General features: G+C 40.6%; 1 protein-coding gene across 3 annotated transcripts in view; it reads left to right on the forward strand.

Annotated features, from left to right (window-relative positions):
• nf1a (neurofibromin 1a) overlaps positions 1-18,943 on the forward strand; it is a 100,972-nt gene that overhangs the window by 34,005 nt on the left and 48,024 nt on the right. Inside the window, exons 17-30 of one of the 3 annotated variants that reach the window (XM_086216121.1) lie at positions 147-393; positions 546-619; positions 799-882; positions 3,636-4,019; positions 4,222-4,361; positions 5,969-6,091; positions 6,205-6,288; positions 6,376-6,492; positions 7,062-7,243; positions 7,335-7,546; positions 7,758-7,919; positions 7,989-8,086; positions 9,283-9,418; positions 13,241-13,303. In XM_086216121.1, coding sequence (XP_086072247.1) covers positions 147-393; positions 546-619; positions 799-882; positions 3,636-4,019; positions 4,222-4,361; positions 5,969-6,091; positions 6,205-6,288; positions 6,376-6,492; positions 7,062-7,243; positions 7,335-7,546; positions 7,758-7,919; positions 7,989-8,086; positions 9,283-9,418; positions 13,241-13,303 — 2,106 coding nt within the window. The remainder of the gene's footprint in view (positions 1-146; positions 394-545; positions 620-798; positions 883-3,635; positions 4,020-4,221; positions 4,362-5,968; positions 6,092-6,204; positions 6,289-6,375; positions 6,493-7,061; positions 7,244-7,334; positions 7,547-7,757; positions 7,920-7,988; positions 8,087-9,282; positions 9,419-13,240; positions 13,304-18,943) is intronic. The other 2 variants (XM_086216122.1, XM_086216123.1) reach the window with 2 other exon arrangements.

Here is an 18,943-nt window from a genome sequence, read left to right on the forward strand (position 1 = left end):
CAAACCAGTGAAATTGATGTTGATATATGTCTAAGAGGGAGTGGTGGTGGTGGTGGTGGTGGTGGTTCAAGTGCTAGCACAGACTTCTGATGTTTGCAGAAGAATGTATATTAATTTTTGTGTGAAACATATATTTAATCCCCCAGGAGTGTGCTACATTGGGAGGTGCAATCCCCATCTGCCGGCAGGCGCAGACTAAGCTGGAGGTGTCTCTCTACATGTTCCTGTGGAGTCCAGACACTGAAGCAGTGCTGGTAGCCATGTCATGTTTCCGGCACCTCTGTGAGGAGGCTGACATCCGCAGCACTGCAGACGAGGTGTCGGTCCAGACCATGCTACCCAACTACGCCACTTTCAGTGAACTGGCCTCTGTCAGCAACATGATGGGAACAGGTCAGCCAATGAGGTTTTCAGTGAAATGACATTAGTTTCAGATACATTATGCAGCCTTTTGTCTTAACAAGGGATAAACAATCACACCTTGACACCCTGTCTTGAGAACCCTAGCTGTTAGTTTCTATGAAGAGTTTGTTTTGTATTGTTAGGCCGGTCTACCCTGCAGAAGAGAGTGATGGCCTTGCTGAGAAGAATAGAGCACCCAACACCAGGAAACATTGAGGTAACAGTCATTCATGTATATCTGCAGGTTGAAGTCGCCAGTAGTTATAGTATTCAAAAATCTTGATTAAAATTATAGGTTCTGCTGAAATCACAATATAAGAGATCTTGAATTTCTCAATGTTTGTCTACCAGTGTTTTTTCTACTCTTATAAACATTTGTCCCATGTGCTGATTCAGGCATGGGAGGATACTTATGCTAAATGGGACCAGGTCACCAAACAGATCCTCAACTTCCCCAAAAACAAGGCAGATGATGGGCAGGTAAATATGCTACTGAAGGGATCTTCTCTCTCTTTGTATCTTTCATCCCTTTGTCTGTCAAATCCCATTTTTTATATTTCAAACTTCACAGGTCTGATGCTAGGAGAGTTGTTTGTTTTATGTTTAAAGACATGCCTGGAGGGGGTGCACTGCTCAGTGGGTAATATTCATTTCACTTCAGCCCTTTGCACACCTGGTATTAAGAAGCTGATGTGGTTGAATTACAAATGGACAGCATTGCTGAGTGTGTTCACACTTGATGTTGCTTTAAAATGTGTCTCTACATAAGTCACTATATGGAAATAACACCCATATTAATTCCATGTGCATCATTTGTCATTTGACTATTTACCTGCAGCAGTTTATATCTGTTACCAGTGGCACAAACATGTACGTCATTTCAAATGTGTAGATATGAAGCACATTTATTACTTGCTGTGGGTCATGTTGATCAGTGCAGAGTGGATGTGTTGACTGAGGTCTATCACTGTTATGGGAATGAATGGTGGCTTGGTAAGATGTACAGTATGTTGGACAGACTCATCCAAAAATATATCAGGTGTGGCTGAGAGTGCAGGTAAATGATGTGGTTGGCTGGCAGTGGGTTGTGTGGGGCTTGTTTCAGATTAGAACCAGGGTTCCCACGCGTCCTGAAAACCTGGAAAATGATTGACCAATTTTCCAGTCATGGAAAACATATGGAAAATGAAAAAAGGACAAATGTCCTGGAAACGGTTAATATTTCCTGGAAAATTATTTATCCTCCCCTTGCCTTGTGAGTGAATGCAAATGGATAAAAGTTACGTGCATGCATGTCTGTTGTCACCTTTTTCTGGGCACGGCGCTTCTCTGCTTCTAGCCGGTGCAGTGCCCCATGTGACGCTACCAGCCAATTAAATTTGGATTTCCACTTAGAGTGGTTTTGCAACCCAGTGTTTTCAGTTTATTTTGTCGCTACATTTAGTGACTTTTCAGACGCCGTAAAGGATATAGTGCCTGGAGACAAAACTAGCGACTCTTAAGTTGAAAAGTTTCGCGAATATCGGTCTGCAAGAGTGAGGTTTTTCTCTCCCGTGGCCATAGCCTCCTCTCTGTTCTCCATTGAGTGACAGGCAGAGGAGAGTTAGTGGGCGTGTCATTTACTGAGTTGGCCGTGCGAAGTGAGATGCAGCACGACTCAGATCTCAGAGACTGAGAACATGTTCAGAGCAAGATACAGGCTGATGTTCTACCTGCTAAGCATTGCTGCCTGACGCACCTCCACCAGTGCCTTGAGCAAGTGTGCTTAGCACACCCCTAGGCTTGAGCGGGTCATCAGCTGGGGACCACCAGTCATGGATGTTTCGCTCCTTTAAACCCAGTACATCTCTTGGTGGCGGAGCGATGGCAGGGATCTCTCCCTGCCACTCCCGCTGATGCGGTCGACCCTCATGGTCCACTCACTGCCAGGTGAGAGGAAACTCGAAGGTGTTCTGTATTGGGCAGGTTTGGTGTTGTCCCCGGCTCTTGCGAAGAGGATGGGAAGACTCGCTGGTGCTGGAGGTCTGCTATTGGCCTCCTGTCTGCAAGCCTCTGCCACTTCTGCCAACTTCCTCAACACCAAGTCGTGTCTCCACCTGTACCAGCCTTGGGAAAGCGCGGTCTTGCAGCCAGACAGGATGTGCTGAAGGCTTGCATTGATTGTGTCGCAGAGTGGGCAGGTCTCTTCTGTACCGAACCATCGGTGGAGATTTCATGGACAAGGTAGGTTGTCATAGGTGGCTCGGATCAAGAAGCTGAGCCTGGCTTGGAGGATCTTCCACAGATCGGACCATGACATTGGCCTGTCTGAGACGCCTTCCCATGACAACCAGCCTCCCTGCCGGCTCTGCGCCAGAGCCTTGACATGGAGACGATCTTGCTCTGCCCTTTCCATTTCGGCCACCACCATGGCTCTCCTCTGTTCTTTTGATGCTTTGGACCAGAAGAGAGGGGTCTCACCTTTCCCCAGCCCTGCTCGACCCTCCTGGACTTTGCCCACCACCTCGCGATGTTTCAGCCTGCTGACTGCCAAGTCAACCTCCTCCATAACATCTTAATGGGCCACGTTTCAATCAGTATTTCTCACTTGTTTTATGTCTGACAATAGAAACATAAAAACAGAGAATAAAAACAACAGTGACTAATGTGGGACACCTAAGAAACAGTTGTTTCAAAAGTGGGACAGCATGATTTGGCTAATATGGGACAGTCATATACTGTGATATTTGATTGAGAAAATATATTTTTAGGAAAGTTAAATGCCTTCAAGTATATTTATTAAATGTTTGGGCTTGATATCTAACAAATAAAAAACAAAAGTATGAAGGGGACAGTGAAATGTATTAATGTATGACGTACTAACTTGTTTCTGTAGCCGCTGAAAATATCCTGGAAAAGTCCTGGAAAATAATATCAGGGAAAGAGTGGGAACCCTAAGAACTAATGTTAATATACGTGCCATCCTGCTCAATAAATGGTCAGTATAGAGTGATTCATGCTTGAGAGAGGAGCACATATCTAGACCGAAAAACAACAATCCTCATCAAATTAAGCCAGAAAATTTCTATCACAGCTATTGAACACTTTTCTCAAAAGTCATGTTTTTTGTAGTGTTGTTTTTGTCATCTGGTACCTGAATGTGAACGTGTACATCGTGGACATAATGAGTTTAATAATCCACCAACACATAAAGGTTTATGTCTGCCACTCAGTGTTTCTGTGTCCTCCCACAGCAGGAGTGGATCAACATGACGGGCTTCCTATGTGCTCTTGGTGGTGTGTGTCTCCAGCAGCGCAGCACTCCTGGCCCAGCTACCTACAGTCCTCCCATGGGCTCCATGAGTGAACGGAAACATTCCATGATCTCCATGGGCCCTTGTGAGGTGTCCAACACTCTGGCCGCCTCCTGCTCCTCATCAGCCTCAAGCGAGACACCAGTCAGCCGCTTCCTGGACCGACTGTTGGTGCTGTTGGTGTGCGGCCATGATAGGGTTGGCCTCCATATTCGCACCAATGTCAAAGACTTGCTGGGGCTAGAGCTTAGCCCCGCACTGTACCCCATGCTCTTCAACAAGCTTAGGAACAGCATCTGCAAATTCTTTGACACACAGGGGCCGGTGAGTGGGCGCAAATGTAACCGTCAGCCCACATGTGGTGGTATTGAGGATGGATCTACATATTGATGTCACCCTTTCTACCTCTAGTTTTCTAGTCTAAGACCATGACATTAGAGAAGTGTTAATGGGTCGACTGTTTTGTAAAAGAGCAGTCCTTCAAAGCTGTCTATGGCCTCATAGTTATGCATGTGTTCTCCTCTAGGTTCCTATCAATGACACCAACACCCTGTTTGTGGAGCAAACAATTGCCATCATGAAGAACCTGCTGGATAACCACACAGAGGGCAGCTCTGAACACTTGGGTCAAGCCAGCATTGAGACCATGATGCTCAACCTTGTCAGGTCAGTTGAATTAGCGAGCAAATCTGGATCTATCTTTTGTGTTTAGAGGGAACATTGTACCTACAGTGGCAATGTGCAGGCAGGGATCCTGGAAAACAGGTGACTGCAGAGTTTATCCCCCCAGACATGCAGAGGCTTCATATGTGATGAGAGAAACCTCAGGAATATGTCTGCTCACGCACAATTTTAGCCCAACTTTGTTAATCGAGGAAAAATGATTTCATTGGAGAGTTGACTGTTTTGTTTGATGAGTTGACACATGTCTATAAGTGTCGTGTCGATCACAGCCAGTATGAGAAGGACATACTTTTGTAGCTGAATGTCTTTCTCCTGCTGCAAATGGATGGCGGGTATGGGTGCAACGAAATAGTCAACTCACGAAACGATACGAAATACAAAACTGGGCTCACGATACAAAATACTCGCGATACAAAATAAAAATTAAAGAAAATCAAAAATCAGCAATTCAAAAATCAAATATTCTTTATTTTCTTCCTTAATATGCAGACGTACAAGTTATTGCTGCGTCAGTACAAAATAAAATGCTCTTTGCTTTGAAAAAACGAAATATTTGAATTTTCCCCCCTTTTTTAGACTACTATGCAAATACAAACCTAAAATTTCAATTAAAAAAGTGCTTTGTTGTTGTAGACAATGAGGACAACTACATTCTTGAATGACAAAAAAACCCAAATATTAAATAATGCTCAGGGCTGCAGTCTAATCTAGATCTATAAATGTCTGACCTCAGTGAGCTGCAATATTTAGCCTTCAACAGGTGCATATTCTTCTATCATGCTAGTCGTGCTCGCCACACTGTACGGTGTTGTGTAACGACATAGTTTGCACTCGGTTTTTGTTTCATCCAAAATCGTCTCACTGTTGCCTTGTCTTTTACATTGTCCACACAAACGATTTTTTTGATTAGAGTGTCCGCTACTTGTTCAACCTCGTCTTCCTGTTTTGAAATTATTGTTTTCTTCTTGTTCTTCTCTTGCGTTGCTACAGTGTTCTTCTTCTTCTTGTAATATGTGTCTACAGTAGGCGAGAAGGTCAAAAAGCATCAGTGTTAGTGGTGCGTGGTGCCTCTTTGCATTTGGGTTTTTTTTACATTGATTTTTATTTTGTGCATCTTTGAATTTTATTTTGTCATTTTTTTAAATTTCGTGATGTGAAATTTCATAACATCGACCTAGTGGTGGGTAACTTATTTATCTAACTTCTTTTATGTTCATGATAAAAATGAAAATATTGCAAACAATCCAGTGCTACGCTAGTTCAAACTCCAACATAATAGATAGTTCTATTGCTTTGAACTGATTCTGAATCAATAAGGAGACAAAATACATAGAAATTTAAAGAGTGATTTTAATAATAGAATTGTTACAGTGATCATGTCGAAGAACATGAAACGCATGGATAAATACGTATAAAGCATATAGACAATGGCACAAGACATCTGTACATAAAATATTTTTTGAGTGGTTTTGAATGTATCATGCTCATTGGCTATGAAATAAAAGATTAATGGTTGTGTTTGCTTTTCAGTGAGAACGGAGAACAGTAAATTTTGTACCTGTTTTGAGCTGTGTATTGTGCTCCTTTAGATATGTGCGCATTTTGGGCAATGTGGTCCATGCTATCCAGATCAAAACCAAACTGTGCCAGTTGGTTGAGGTGATGATGGAGAGACGAGATGACCTGTCCTTCTGCCAGGAAATGAAGTTTAGGTTGGTCAAGTACACAGGTCCCATAAATGAAGAAACTTCAGCTAGTTCTTTGAGGTCTACCTTAGATGGAATTCTTTTTGGACGTTTTTACACCTTTGTTCCGTTGTTTGCAGGAACAAGATGGTGGAGTACCTGACTGACTGGGTGATGGGAACCTCCAACCAAGCTGCTGATGATGACATCAAGTGTTTGACCAGGTGCAGTTCTGTTGCCATGTTTGTTCTCAGCTACAGCACTGTGAGGAGACAGGCAGGCTCACTTCTATATTTGTGTGTGCCATGCAGGGACTTGGACCAGGCCAGTATGGAGGCAGTCGTGTCCTTGCTTGCTGGTCTTCCTCTGCAGCCTGAGGAGGGAGATGGAGTGGAACTTATGGAGGCCAAATCCCAGCTCTTCCTCAAGTAAGACCACTCTACCCCTGCACTTATCCACAGCAATGGTAGGAGAAACAGATGATTCTTAATTTCAGCTATATGAATATACCTGATACAACAGTACAGAACAGACCTTGGTGGTGTAGTGATCTTGGTGGTCTTTAAGAGACACTATTGGTAAGAATAGTTAGAAGAATTACAGTTTGTGCAATGAAATTATTCTCCTGAAATTGTTTGAAGATTTTGTTTTTTTAAAGGATTGATGTTTTTAATTTGTCATTGTTATTCCACAAGCTCACTTCACTCATGCAACTGTAATTTCTCATCTTTCAGTTGACATTAATTGACAAATTTCTTACTTGGTTCCATTTGAAAGTCCTGCCTAAGTCTGAAGCTTTGGTTTGGATCTGGATGTTTATCTCTAACTAATCTGAAGTCAGAATCCAGCATGAACTGTTTACATACTGTTAGGCCGGAGTTGATATCAGCTTTCAAATTAAAAGAAAAAAAAAATAAAACAAAAAGTCACATTAGGGATATTGTTAAAATGTGTCCAGGCCATTTCACTTTTCTAAACAAAATGTGCCATTTTGCAGGTACTTCACCCTTTTCATGAATCTGCTGAATGACTGTAGTGAGGTGGAAGACGAGGGCCAGGCAGTGGGAGGACGCAAGAGAGGGATGTCCCGCCGCTTGGCCTCTCTTCGCCACTGCACAGTCCTCGCCATGTCCAACCTCCTCAACGCTAATGTAGACAGTGGCCTCATGCATTCTATAGGTAAGTATGTCCAGCTAGAATTAGAAGGTAAATTTGGATAATGATACGAGGAGCTTTCTAGTCAGTGCTGGTGTCCTCCTTCCGCCTTCAGGTCTGGGCTACCACAAGGACCTGCAGACTCGAGCCACTTTCATGGAAGTGCTGACCAAGATTTTGCAGCAGGGAACTGAGTTTGACACACTGGCTGAGACGGTCCTGGCAGACCGCTTTGAGAGGCTGGTAGAGCTGGTCACCATGATGGGAGACCAGGGAGAGTTGCCTATTGCCATGGCACTTGCTAATGTTGTCCCTGGATCCCAGTGGGTCAGTCCCTCTCCTTGGCTAGGAGGAACCAATATACCATGATAAACATGTAGACAGAATGTCAATTCTTTCAAGCCATATCGAGTTATTTGTATATTAGTATCTGAAATATCTTCAGGTCTATATTTTCAAAATTAGCATTTTTATATAAATAACTTTATCCACTTCTGTGAAAATATTAATATATCATACATATTTGTCACCTTTCAAGGATGAGCTAGCCCGGGTCCTAGTTACACTGTTCGACTCCCGCCACCTCCTCTACCAGCTGCTGTGGAACATGTTCTCCAAAGAGGTGGAGCTGGCTGACTCCATGCAGACACTGTTCAGAGGAAACAGCCTGGCCAGCAAAATAATGACATTCTGTTTCAAGGTAGAAAATAGCACAGCTCTCTATGCATATGCATTATTGACTGATTAACATTGTGGTGTGTTCCACCAGGTGTACGGTGCAGCGTATTTGCAGAAGCTACTGGAACCTTTATTAAAAGGAGTCCTTACCACCCATGAACACATCAGTTTTGAGGTGGACCCCACCAGGTAATAGTCTCCTCCTCTATTCATGTCATTGTCACCTAAATGTATCATAAATCTGCCAACAAACAGCCAAAGGTGAACTACAAATGTAACCCACCACTCCAAATGTGCTGTGCTATTTTGACATGAACATTTCTTCCCTAAACATTGACATTCACATCTGCTAACCTCACATTTCCTCCCTCCTTTTTTGCTTTATTGATCAAAAAACACACCAACTGGAAGGCTTCCACCTTCCTCTGGGTGTGGATTTGTGGAGAAGATGTTCTTTCTTTATCAAGATATTTTTTATTCCAGCATGCGGTTATGATAATGTAGAGGCTTAGATATTCTGTGATATGTTCACTTTTTTCATTGAGCACCAAATATTCTGGGGGTCTGGAAAGATGAATAAAAATCCTAAAATGTGATGGCTGGCAACTTAAAAAAAATGGCATGGAAAGAGTTAAATATGCATAGATAATTTTTGATCCATAGCTCCCTCCCCGGCAGCATGTAAGTAGTGCATCATATGCCTTGGTGCATCTCGTGCAATGAGAGCTGAGCTATTGGCCAATCATTCAAAGGTTTGTTGTTGAGTTGCACCATCCAGTTGAGACACAATCAAAAGATTAAGTAAGGAAATGAATGAAGTTGGTGATTGTGTTTGGTACAAGGAAAAGTCAGCTGACCAGCAAGTCTTTGACATGCTCGAGCTGTTTTGGCTGCTGCTGTCTTCATCGATATTTTCAAATTCGGGAATATGCAATGTACTCGCTGGTACTGATAAACCATTACAATTAGACTAACTGATGCTAATGCCTCTATCTATTTTTCCTTGATTTACATGTCTGTTGTTTTACAATTCCAGCTATGCCTTATGTTTCCTATAATGCCATCCCCTGGGGTCATTTTGTTAGAGAACATAACTGAATTGCACATTTCTTTTTTTGTAACATATCCACAAATTTTCTAGACAACAAAATTGAAGCACACTTGATTCAGTGTGTTATCTTATGTATCACTGTTGTAAAGTTTATACTCCTCCTGCACTATCTAAAACTAAATAATCTGTGCCAGTCTGTAGAATGTTGTAAATTTAAACCTCAAACTACAATTTAGAAATCACCATTGTACATAGCAAGTTAGTTTCAGACATAATGGCTCAGATGTCTTCAGCTAGCTGCTGTAAATCAGGAATTCTTTGTTTCTCTCTTCAGACTCGAACAAGGTGAGAACCTGGAAGAGAACCAGAGAAATCTCCTACAGATCACAGAGCGCTTCTTCCATGCCATCATTGGCTCATCCAGCGAGTTCCCTCCACAGCTCCGCAGTGTTTGCCACTGTCTTTACCAGGTAGACCCCAAACCACCCCCACCATCATGGCCCCCAGCTGCTCATCCTGCCCCTAACTGTTTGTGTGCAGTGTCATAAACACATTTCAAACTCCAACCTCCCCTCTCTGACTTGTCTTGCTGCCACTCAACTCACTGCTGTTTATATTACATACATCAATTCCCAGCTGTACATATTTCTCAGCTATGTCCTGTAGATCCTGCCCCTCTATGTAATCATGTGCCCCAACTTCCAAATGGCCTGTTTTTTAATGCTGGCAGACAATCACCTGCAGTATCATGGCACTCTAAAACTCTAAGCAGGGCCTTATTTTCTTGATTTTTGCCATCATGAAAGTATATCACCCAACTGTAGGTGGCCGGAAGTTCTTTGCAGCTTTCAAGTAAACATCTGAACACAATCGTCAGTAGTTTAAATTTAAAAGCTGTTGGAGTGCTCTTAACTTTGGTTCTCACCCAGCATCAGTGATATGGGTAAGGTGCCTGCGCAGAAACCAAAGGCCACTTAATGACATCATCCCCCTCAGCTGCAGGCCATACTCAAGTTTCCACCGCAGTGTGATCACTACAGCTTTTTTGCTCAACGCAACCTCCACATTCCGATAGAAAAATACTTCATATTTATGGTTTCCTATTATTTGTTAGTTCATCTACATATTTTTACTTTTGTTTGTCCAAGCACAAATTTCAAACACCCCAGAGGTTTAGATGCTTTTGTCCAGAATTCCTAAATGGCTCAGCATCAAAAGTCACTTATTTGCTTCCTAAGTTTTTTTCCCTGTTTAAACAGTAATCAGAGTACTTTCAAATTTCAGTACCAATTACAGTACCATGAACCCAGTTCCATCAAGCTCTCCAGTCCAGCTTCAGATAGGTAGCCTTAACACCTACCTAGCTCCCTACCTACCTCTGTGAATGGTTGGGCATTCTGGGTAATGAAGGGTCTGCGTTTGCGAGTCATTTTGTGATGTAGTGGCCAATCTTGTAAGAGGAAGCAGGTTCCATCCATGACATGAACCCCTCCTGGGATTCACCGTGATTGTAATATACTGGGTATTTGACACAGACTGCAACAAAGTGGACTAAGCCTTGTCTTCTGAAATGTGAAATCTTATGCAGTTTCAATGCAGTGAGTCCCTGCATTCTTTCTCCTAGTCAGCAGGAGGCAACTGTAGTACAGAAGAGAAATCCATGAGAAAATGACACTAATTCTCACATGATTTCTTAGTTAGGAAAGATTATCTATTTGAGTTGACCCTTTCATTCTGATGTGCTCACATCTGACTCGCAAATACAGAGACACAGAAAAGACCCAAACTATCCCATTGGGAAAAAAAACATTTCCACCCTTCTGATGCAGTGCAGCCTCGACATTCTTTCTCCTGAACTTGAGGCTTCAAAACTGCTTTCCCTCTAGAGGAGTCGAGTAATAAATTAACACAGAGGAAGTTGTGTTTGATGAGATTGATGGCAAAAACTGGTCACATGAGGTCCTGTTTGAAAAGATTAAAAAAAGTCTATTGGTCAAAGTCTGCCTTCAAATCTGCAATGATTTTCACAACAGACATTCTAGTAAAAAGACATTGTTATTCTAAGCTGTGATCACACCTAAACTGTCTCTGAAGTTCCTCTGAGTTGCCGCTGGGCTAAACCATCCGGGCCTCTGTTTTGCGTCACATTGGGGTGGGTGTATTATTTAATCACTAGAATTTAATAGATAAGCCTGGACAACTAACAAATGCTGTAAGTCCGTGCTTGGTACAGAATCAAACTAGAGGGCCCTTGTAAGGGAAAATGTCCTGTGCTGAAACTAAACTGCATTTGCAGCACCACTGAAACACAAGGTAGTCGAGACAGGTCTATTTAATTTGTTAAAAAAATATAGACAAACCTTGCAAACAGCCCATGTTCAGAACAAATGTAAAGAGAATTTTCAACTCATGTTGCTCAAAAAAGTTTAATGAAGGAATATTTTGTTGTCATTCTTGGTACTTACATGAGCAGAAAAAAAACCCCAAAGTAATGCACAGAGAAATAATCACATACATATATATTGTTCTGAAGGCAGGATAGTGCTAGGGCTTACATCAGTTAAGATAAACTGCTTTTACCATGTCTTTCTGTCATCACCTGTCAGTATTTACCATATTGTGGCCTTTCACCCATGGAAGTCCAAGATGCATCATACAACCCAATGCCACTGAGCCTGGGTTATTAAGACATGACTAAATAGGATTCTTAATTACACTACTTTATTCTACTTCAGTCGCCATGACAAATTCTATAATGGTATGAAGGGTACAAATTTGAATTTGAAAGTGTGTGAGGAAAACCAATTCCTCCTGAAGAAGGTTGCAGGGTATTGAACATTTTGGAGGATTTTTTTTCAAGTGGTCAGGCAGTGTAAATTTGTGACAAACTCGACTGTGAATGCTTCCCATCAGTTGCCAGTGAAAACAGTGGAAACACCATCAAAGATAATTTGCCATTAGCCAGTGTATTTACCATTTTTCCCACTGTATCTGTTGCACCGAACCTACACAGCCTACCCTTGGCTCCAGTATGCAATGTTAAAAAAAGGGTTTGATTCACTCATCTCCAACTCCCCCATAGAGCCCAAAATCTCCACATCTACCCCTCTACTTCTTCTAAATGTATTTGTTTTTGCTTTTTATTCCTTTTTTGATGCAGATGTTGGTGTACATAAAAACAGCTGCTAGCCAACAAGCTTTCATGTGTGTTTACTCTGCAAACTCTTGTTCGCATGAGTGTTTTCATGAGAATTTGCTACATTCCACTTGGCTTTGCAGTTAAAGTGAAGGTCGTGTAGTAGATGTAGCCAGTGTAAACTCCTAGTATATTCACAAGCTTTTTAACTTTGAACACACTAGAAAACAGTTACAATTCTATATGGAGATTGGATGAGATCAGCTATAGTTTTACACAGCATCGTTTCTTGGCTGAGTTAAAAATTTTCATCTTAAATGTACACTTAAAATGCCTCAAGTTTTTTTTTCCAGAACAGCTTATCTTTAGATACACTTTTTTAGTGCAATCAACCCATGTAGACACTTTGCCCTTTGTGTTTAGACTAAACACATCATTAGAAACATTGAGGGAGATTTCTCAGCTTCACCTTGATGGACATGTCTGTCTATCCAGATGCACATCTACACTAACAAATGACAAAGTAATGCCCAAGGTGTGATCACAGCACAGGAAAGAAACATGCTTAACCAAAAAAAAGTTATTATTGTGGTTAAACCCCAATACACACACACACACACACACACACCCCTTCAAGTGAGAGAACAGGTCACTGAGTTTGACTTGGCTTTCATTTCCACCTACATGTCCAAGCAGCTTCACACTGCCGCTGGTGCTGTTACCTCACCGTTCTGGCTTTGAAAAAGGAAGCGTCACTTCTCCTTCTTGTTCAACAATAATCAGATAATACTTTACAATCTGCAACTAATGTAACATGCTTCAGACCCACACTCATTAAAAAGTATGGGTCTCTAATTGTCAGAGTTTGTCTTTTTCCTCTAACAGTTTTATTTCTCATTCTCCATTTTGGATTTCCCTTTTCAGCTTTGTAGGCACACAAACACAAAAAGAGTCCTCTGAATCAAACCACATCAGAGCATGTTCAAAGACACTTCAGTTCCTTTCTTGTGTTTTACTAGTTGATGTTTGTCCACCTTGAGTGGTTAGGGGTGTGTGTGTGTGTGTGTGTGTGTGTGTGTGTGTGTGTGTGTGTGTGTGTGTGTGTGTGTGTGTAGCTGGTGCTGTGACCATGATTGTGCTCATTTCTGTTCTGTAGGCTACTTGCCACTCTCTACTGAATAAGGCAACAGTAAAAGAAAAAAAGGAAAACAAAAAAGCAGTAAGTTTGGAGAATCTATTTTCCCTCAGACACTTTTCCCCCTAAAGCAAAAAAAGAAGCCTTTTTTGCATTCAATTCATTTGATTTATTGTCTTCATTAAAAAAAAGATTTAATTTGGTGTTTCTCTGGAAATGTTTTATTTCTTTTCTCCATATTCAACTTTGTGTACAACCCTCTCTTAAAGTCATTGTACTAATATTGGCACCATTTTATGTATTTTCAATTAACCATTCCTAGGAAACAGTGGCAGTCTGCCTTCTCTTTTCTCTTGGGACTCACTGTTTGAACTTCAGGAGACATTTTCTCAGAACATTTCATCTGCAGCCAAATCATATTTCTCTCCACATTATATGAATCATCTTAAGGTGAGACACTGCAGGCACAAACTTCATTGTTCATGCACTAGATTTTGACCAGTTTTGCTTCAGGACACAAAACAAGGCAGATATACACATTTAGGTGTTTATTTAAATTTCCACAGCTGTTCTTAAATCGATGCAAATTAGTGCATATGGATATGCCCTTTTACTGTACAGACTGAAACTTTCCTTAAAAATTCAGAAAACTTAAAACAAATTTAAATTCAAGTAAAAATTACTGTAACTGAGTAAGTTTCATGTTTATGTCTATTTCATTGTTCACAAGTTGTTTCTTTTTTTTGTCGCTCATTCAAAAAAAAAAAAAAAGATGATCCCTATTTCATGCTCTGAAACAGAATCTCTAGTAAAAGCAGTACAGGCGCCAAACTGTTAAGTGGGGTGCCAGTATTATGAACTAGACTCTAACTTGATCGCACCGTCTGAGCCATCATTATTGTGCCATTAGTCAGTCGTCAAGTATTGGAGTTTCTCATTGGCTGCTGCTTTAGAATCAGTGCAACTGAAAAGCAGTGACTGCAATAAAACATGGAGTTGCTTTCTAAGACACTGGCATGAGGAATAGTTCTTGTCCTATCTCATGAATGAACCACCATCTAAGTAGCAGGTTACAGGACGAGCAACAAAAAACACTGTAGCTTGCTTTGTCTACAATGGATGGCGGTGCCTGCTAGTGTTTATGCCTACTTGCACTTGAGCCTGCCTGTCCTGACAAACTGCAACATACTGTGGGATTGAACACACTTTAAGCCTCATTTATACTAAAAAAGAAGCACTCCTGGACGCTGTGAACCTCTCAGACACGTAGACTATTATGTGGATGCTGGAGTGGATATGGAATACAAACTTCTTTGTTCCATCCACTGCTCATAGTTTGAAGTCCATATACAAACAGAGTTAAAAGATGACAAATGCAACCAGATTGTTTCAAAAGTAGCCAGTTTACACTCACTTGACAGTTTAAAGCCACTACAAGGGCTTTGTGAAATCGTCAGATTACAGAATTTTTCCAACCTTGCATTTTGGCAAATGCAGTCTGTCTCTCTCTTTTTGCACTCCACAGGGACTGTTTACACTGATGCAAGTGAGGCCTGCTCAGATATGAGAGGTCGAACTGCTCAGACAAAATCAGAAGCTTCCCTGTCTTGAGATTTTTTTCTCTCTCCTACAGATTTTGTATTTATGTGTAGAATCCGTTTACAGAGATCAACTTTTTCCACACTGGACACTAAAGTTAAAGGCTGGATTGTTAAACTTAAAAGGAATAAATTTCACTGGACCCCTCACTGAAACTACTCAGCCATTCGTTTCCAGGATAAATTACCACACTAATATTAATAATAATGATCATTCTGGTCATGAATTTTCACAGGCTAGAACTCATTCAAGTATATATGGATGCTGTTACCCCCTCTGATGCACCAAAAAAAAAACAAAAATCGTTTATGGTTTGTAATTAGTGAGACATTTCTATTCATACACACTTTGTAAACTGTACTGCATGGCAACAGAATAACTGTCTCAATCAAAGTAATCAACTGAGAAAGTTTCATGGTTATACAGACATTAAAACTTTACCCTGTTCACAGTGTCTCACCTTGATAATTTCACCCACACATCTGCACGCTATTTCTGCTTGCTTCACCTGCCTTAGCATTTCTAAAAGAACATGAGATTTTTGATGAAATATTTTGATAAACTGGCCTCTTTTCAATACCACCGATGTGTGGTGCTGTTTTTTTCTTCTGGATATCGAGAGTAAGATTGATAGATCTCCTCAGTGCTCTCCCTTATAAACCCTTATCTTAAATACAGAACGATAAATTGCAAAAAGGCAGCTCTACCATGTTCTCGCTCACAGGCCTTCAAATGACAGTTTCCATATATGCTCAAAGGTTTGGAAGCCCTAGTATTATATTATGCTCAGGACGGTATTGGCTGATTGTTGGGACACGTATGATATTAACAGGGTTGGGTTTGATACCATCTAACCAATCTGCAACAACAGACTAGGTGAATTCTGTAGAGCGTGGTCATAGTCACAAATGAGCTCACACGATACTCATTAAGCACATCATGGCTAGGCCAATCTTTGCTCTTCACGCTAGATTGTACTGGTGAATGTGATGACATTCCCACGTTGTTGGGACAAGACATAGTGCACAAGTTGTTTTATTTTTGTTTTAATATTGCATTTGGTCATTTTAATGCTATAAATTGTAGACAGTGATTTAAAAATCTCAAAGCAGTATTTTTTTGTCCTGTTCCCCATTGAACACCCACCAATGGGGAACAATTAAAGAATAATGACTGAGAAGTTCACATTATGGAAAAAATTACCTTAAAGCTGTCGTGGGGAACATTTTATCATAGGCTGCACTGCAGGCTGCTTAACCATTACTGTTAAAACTAGAAATATTCTGTAGTGCATCACACAACCCCTGCATAATGACTTGCCTCAGTATCGCAGTTTGATCAATTTGGTCAGATAATATTTGGACCAATAGCTTATAGAGCCTTATGATTAAATTATTTATCCTATCTACATTACATTCAGCAGAGGGCTAACCGGATGTTGCCAAGTCTGCCAATAGAGGATACAAACAAAAATGCACTCGAATATGAAATGCATTGAAATTTAGATTACCAGTCAAAAGTGTGGACACACCTTCTCATTCAATGTTTTTTTCTTTATTTCTACTACTTTCTGCATTGTAGATACATGCTGAAGTCATCAAATATATGAGGCACGATATATAGAATTATGTGGCAAAGAAAAAATTGTAAATAACTGTAAATATGTTTTGTTTTAGATTCCTCAAAGTAGCCACCCTTTGTTGACAGTGCTGCAAACCCTTGGCCTTCTCTCAGTGAGCTTCATGATGTAGTCACCTAAAGTGGTTTCACTTCACAGGTGTGCCTTGTCAGGGTTCATTTGTGGTATTTCTTGCCTTCTTAATGGGGTTGGGACCATCAGTTGTGTGGTGCAGAAGTCAGGTTGGTTCACAGCTGACAGCCCTATCTGACAACTGTTAGAGTTCAGATTATGGCAAGAGCAAATCAGCTAAGTAAAGAGAAAGTACAGTCCATCATTACTTTAAAAACTGGAGGTCAGTCGGTCCATAACATTGCAAATACTTTGTGTCCCCAAGTGCAGTCGCAAAAACCATCAAGTGCAACAATGAAAGTGGCTCACATGAGGACCACCCCAGGAAAGGAAGACAAAGAGTCTCCTCTGCTGCTGAGGATAAGTTCGTCCAAGTCACCAGCCTCAGAAATCACAAGTTAACAGCACCTCAGATAGGAGCCCAGATCAATGCCACACAGAGTTCTAGAAGCAGACACATCTCTACATCAACTGTTCAGAGGAGACTGTACCAATCAGGACTTTATGGTCAGATAGCTTCTAAGAAACCACTACTAAGGAAAAGCAACAAGCAGTAGAGATTTGTTTGGGCCAAGAAACACAAGGAATGGACATCCTATCTGGCTTGCGTTTAGTTGGACCATCATTTATTTTTCAAAAGGACAGTGAACCCCAAACACCTCCAGGCTGTATAAGGGCTATTTGACCAAGAAGGAGATTGATGGAGTGCTGTGCCACATGACCTGGCCTCAAGTCACCTGACCTAAACCAAATCCAGATGGTTTGGGATGAGATGGACTAAGAGTAAAGGCAAAAGAGCCAACAAGTGCTCAGCATCTCTGGGAGCTCCTTCAAGACTGTTGGAAAACCATTTCAGGTGACTACTTCATGAAGCTCATTGAGAGAATGCCAAGAGTGCGCAAAGCAGTAATCAAAGCAAAGGGTGGCTATTTTGAAGAATCTAAAATATATAATGTTTTGAGTTATTTCACATGTTTTTACTGCATAATTCCGTATGTGTTCCTTCATAGTTTTGATGCCTTCAGTGAGAATCTACTATGTAAATAGTCATGAAAATAAAGAAAAACAATTACATGAGGAGGTGTGGCCAAAATTTTGCGTGGTAGTGTACCTAGCAGTAATGAGCTTAAAGAGCACTCTATTAACTGACTTTGTGAGGGTTTGACATTGAGATTATTGTAGTGTCTTGCTGTTTAAGAGCACTTAGTAAAATAATCATACAATCAAAGTTGATAAGAACAAAAATAGTATTATAGTGATTTTTGTATAAAGGAATTGTGTTAACTTCATTTTTTGCAATTAAAGTAATTATATAGACATGATGATGAGAAGATTGAGAGTCTGAAAACTTCTGGTCTAGATACCTTGAAAATGCTGGAATTTTCCTTTAAAATATGAATGTATCTGCCAGATAAAGACAAAATTGGAGACTATTTAGAAAGTGTCTGTCGACCAAAAGACACTGAATACCTAACATTTACATGGTAAAGTGCCCTACTTACCACATATTGTATTTGGCGATGTTTTTTAATGTTTTTTGTTGACAAGTAATTACATACATCTATGGAAAGTTATAAAATGAATCACTGTGTCTCTGTTTGATTTACACAATTTAGAAATTCTTATGACTGGCTGTAATATATCAGTCCATCTGGCCATCTGTCAAACACTTCATTTTGGATATAAGGAACAGAAATACTAATCAGGAATTGAAAACACCCCCGGTGTCACATAAATTTATGGAAAAGCAAAGCTGCTGCTGTAGTAATAATCATATTATTGACCATGTGGCATGATTCATTGCACCCTCCTAGACTCATTCATTCTAGATTCTATCATTTATTTGCCATCAACCTTCCCTGATGCTTCACTGGAAGCTAAGTCCCTAGAAAGGGCTATGTTTTTTTTGGTGTAGATCTCTCAGTTTTTTGACCACATATTTCTATGGGAAGGACTGTCATGGAGGGTAAACATGGGTTTGTATGTGAAAAAAAAACAATCAGTTTTAAAATACATCTTATACACTTGCTTTAGCTTGTTTTTTGAGGGAAAAAGTCAAATTTGAACATTCTACCATATAATGTGCAGATCATTATATGACAAAAAAGAGTAGTCTCATATTCTCCGCCTCATTCTTCATCCTCGCCCCCAGCGTGGTAGTATGCATGAGGCCAGTCCAGTGAACACCTGATACGTGATATCCAAGGCCCAACCAGTAGCATCATATCATCCATGTGTGAGTTGTTGAAATTAATTAATCTTGTTTTGACTGGTTCTTAGTAATCCCACCTTTATTTTCATTCATGATTGAAGCAGTTACTTCATGACAGGATGGACAGTATCTGGTAGTTTTGAACCGTCCTCCAAAAAAACAA

The sequence above is a fragment of the Aulostomus chinensis genome, chromosome 10 (genome assembly GCF_037954235.1).
Source record: "Aulostomus chinensis isolate RoL2024-O1b breed Wild chromosome 10, RoL_Achi_v1.0, whole genome shotgun sequence".
NCBI classification, from domain to species: domain Eukaryota; kingdom Metazoa; phylum Chordata; class Actinopteri; order Syngnathiformes; family Aulostomidae; genus Aulostomus; species Aulostomus chinensis.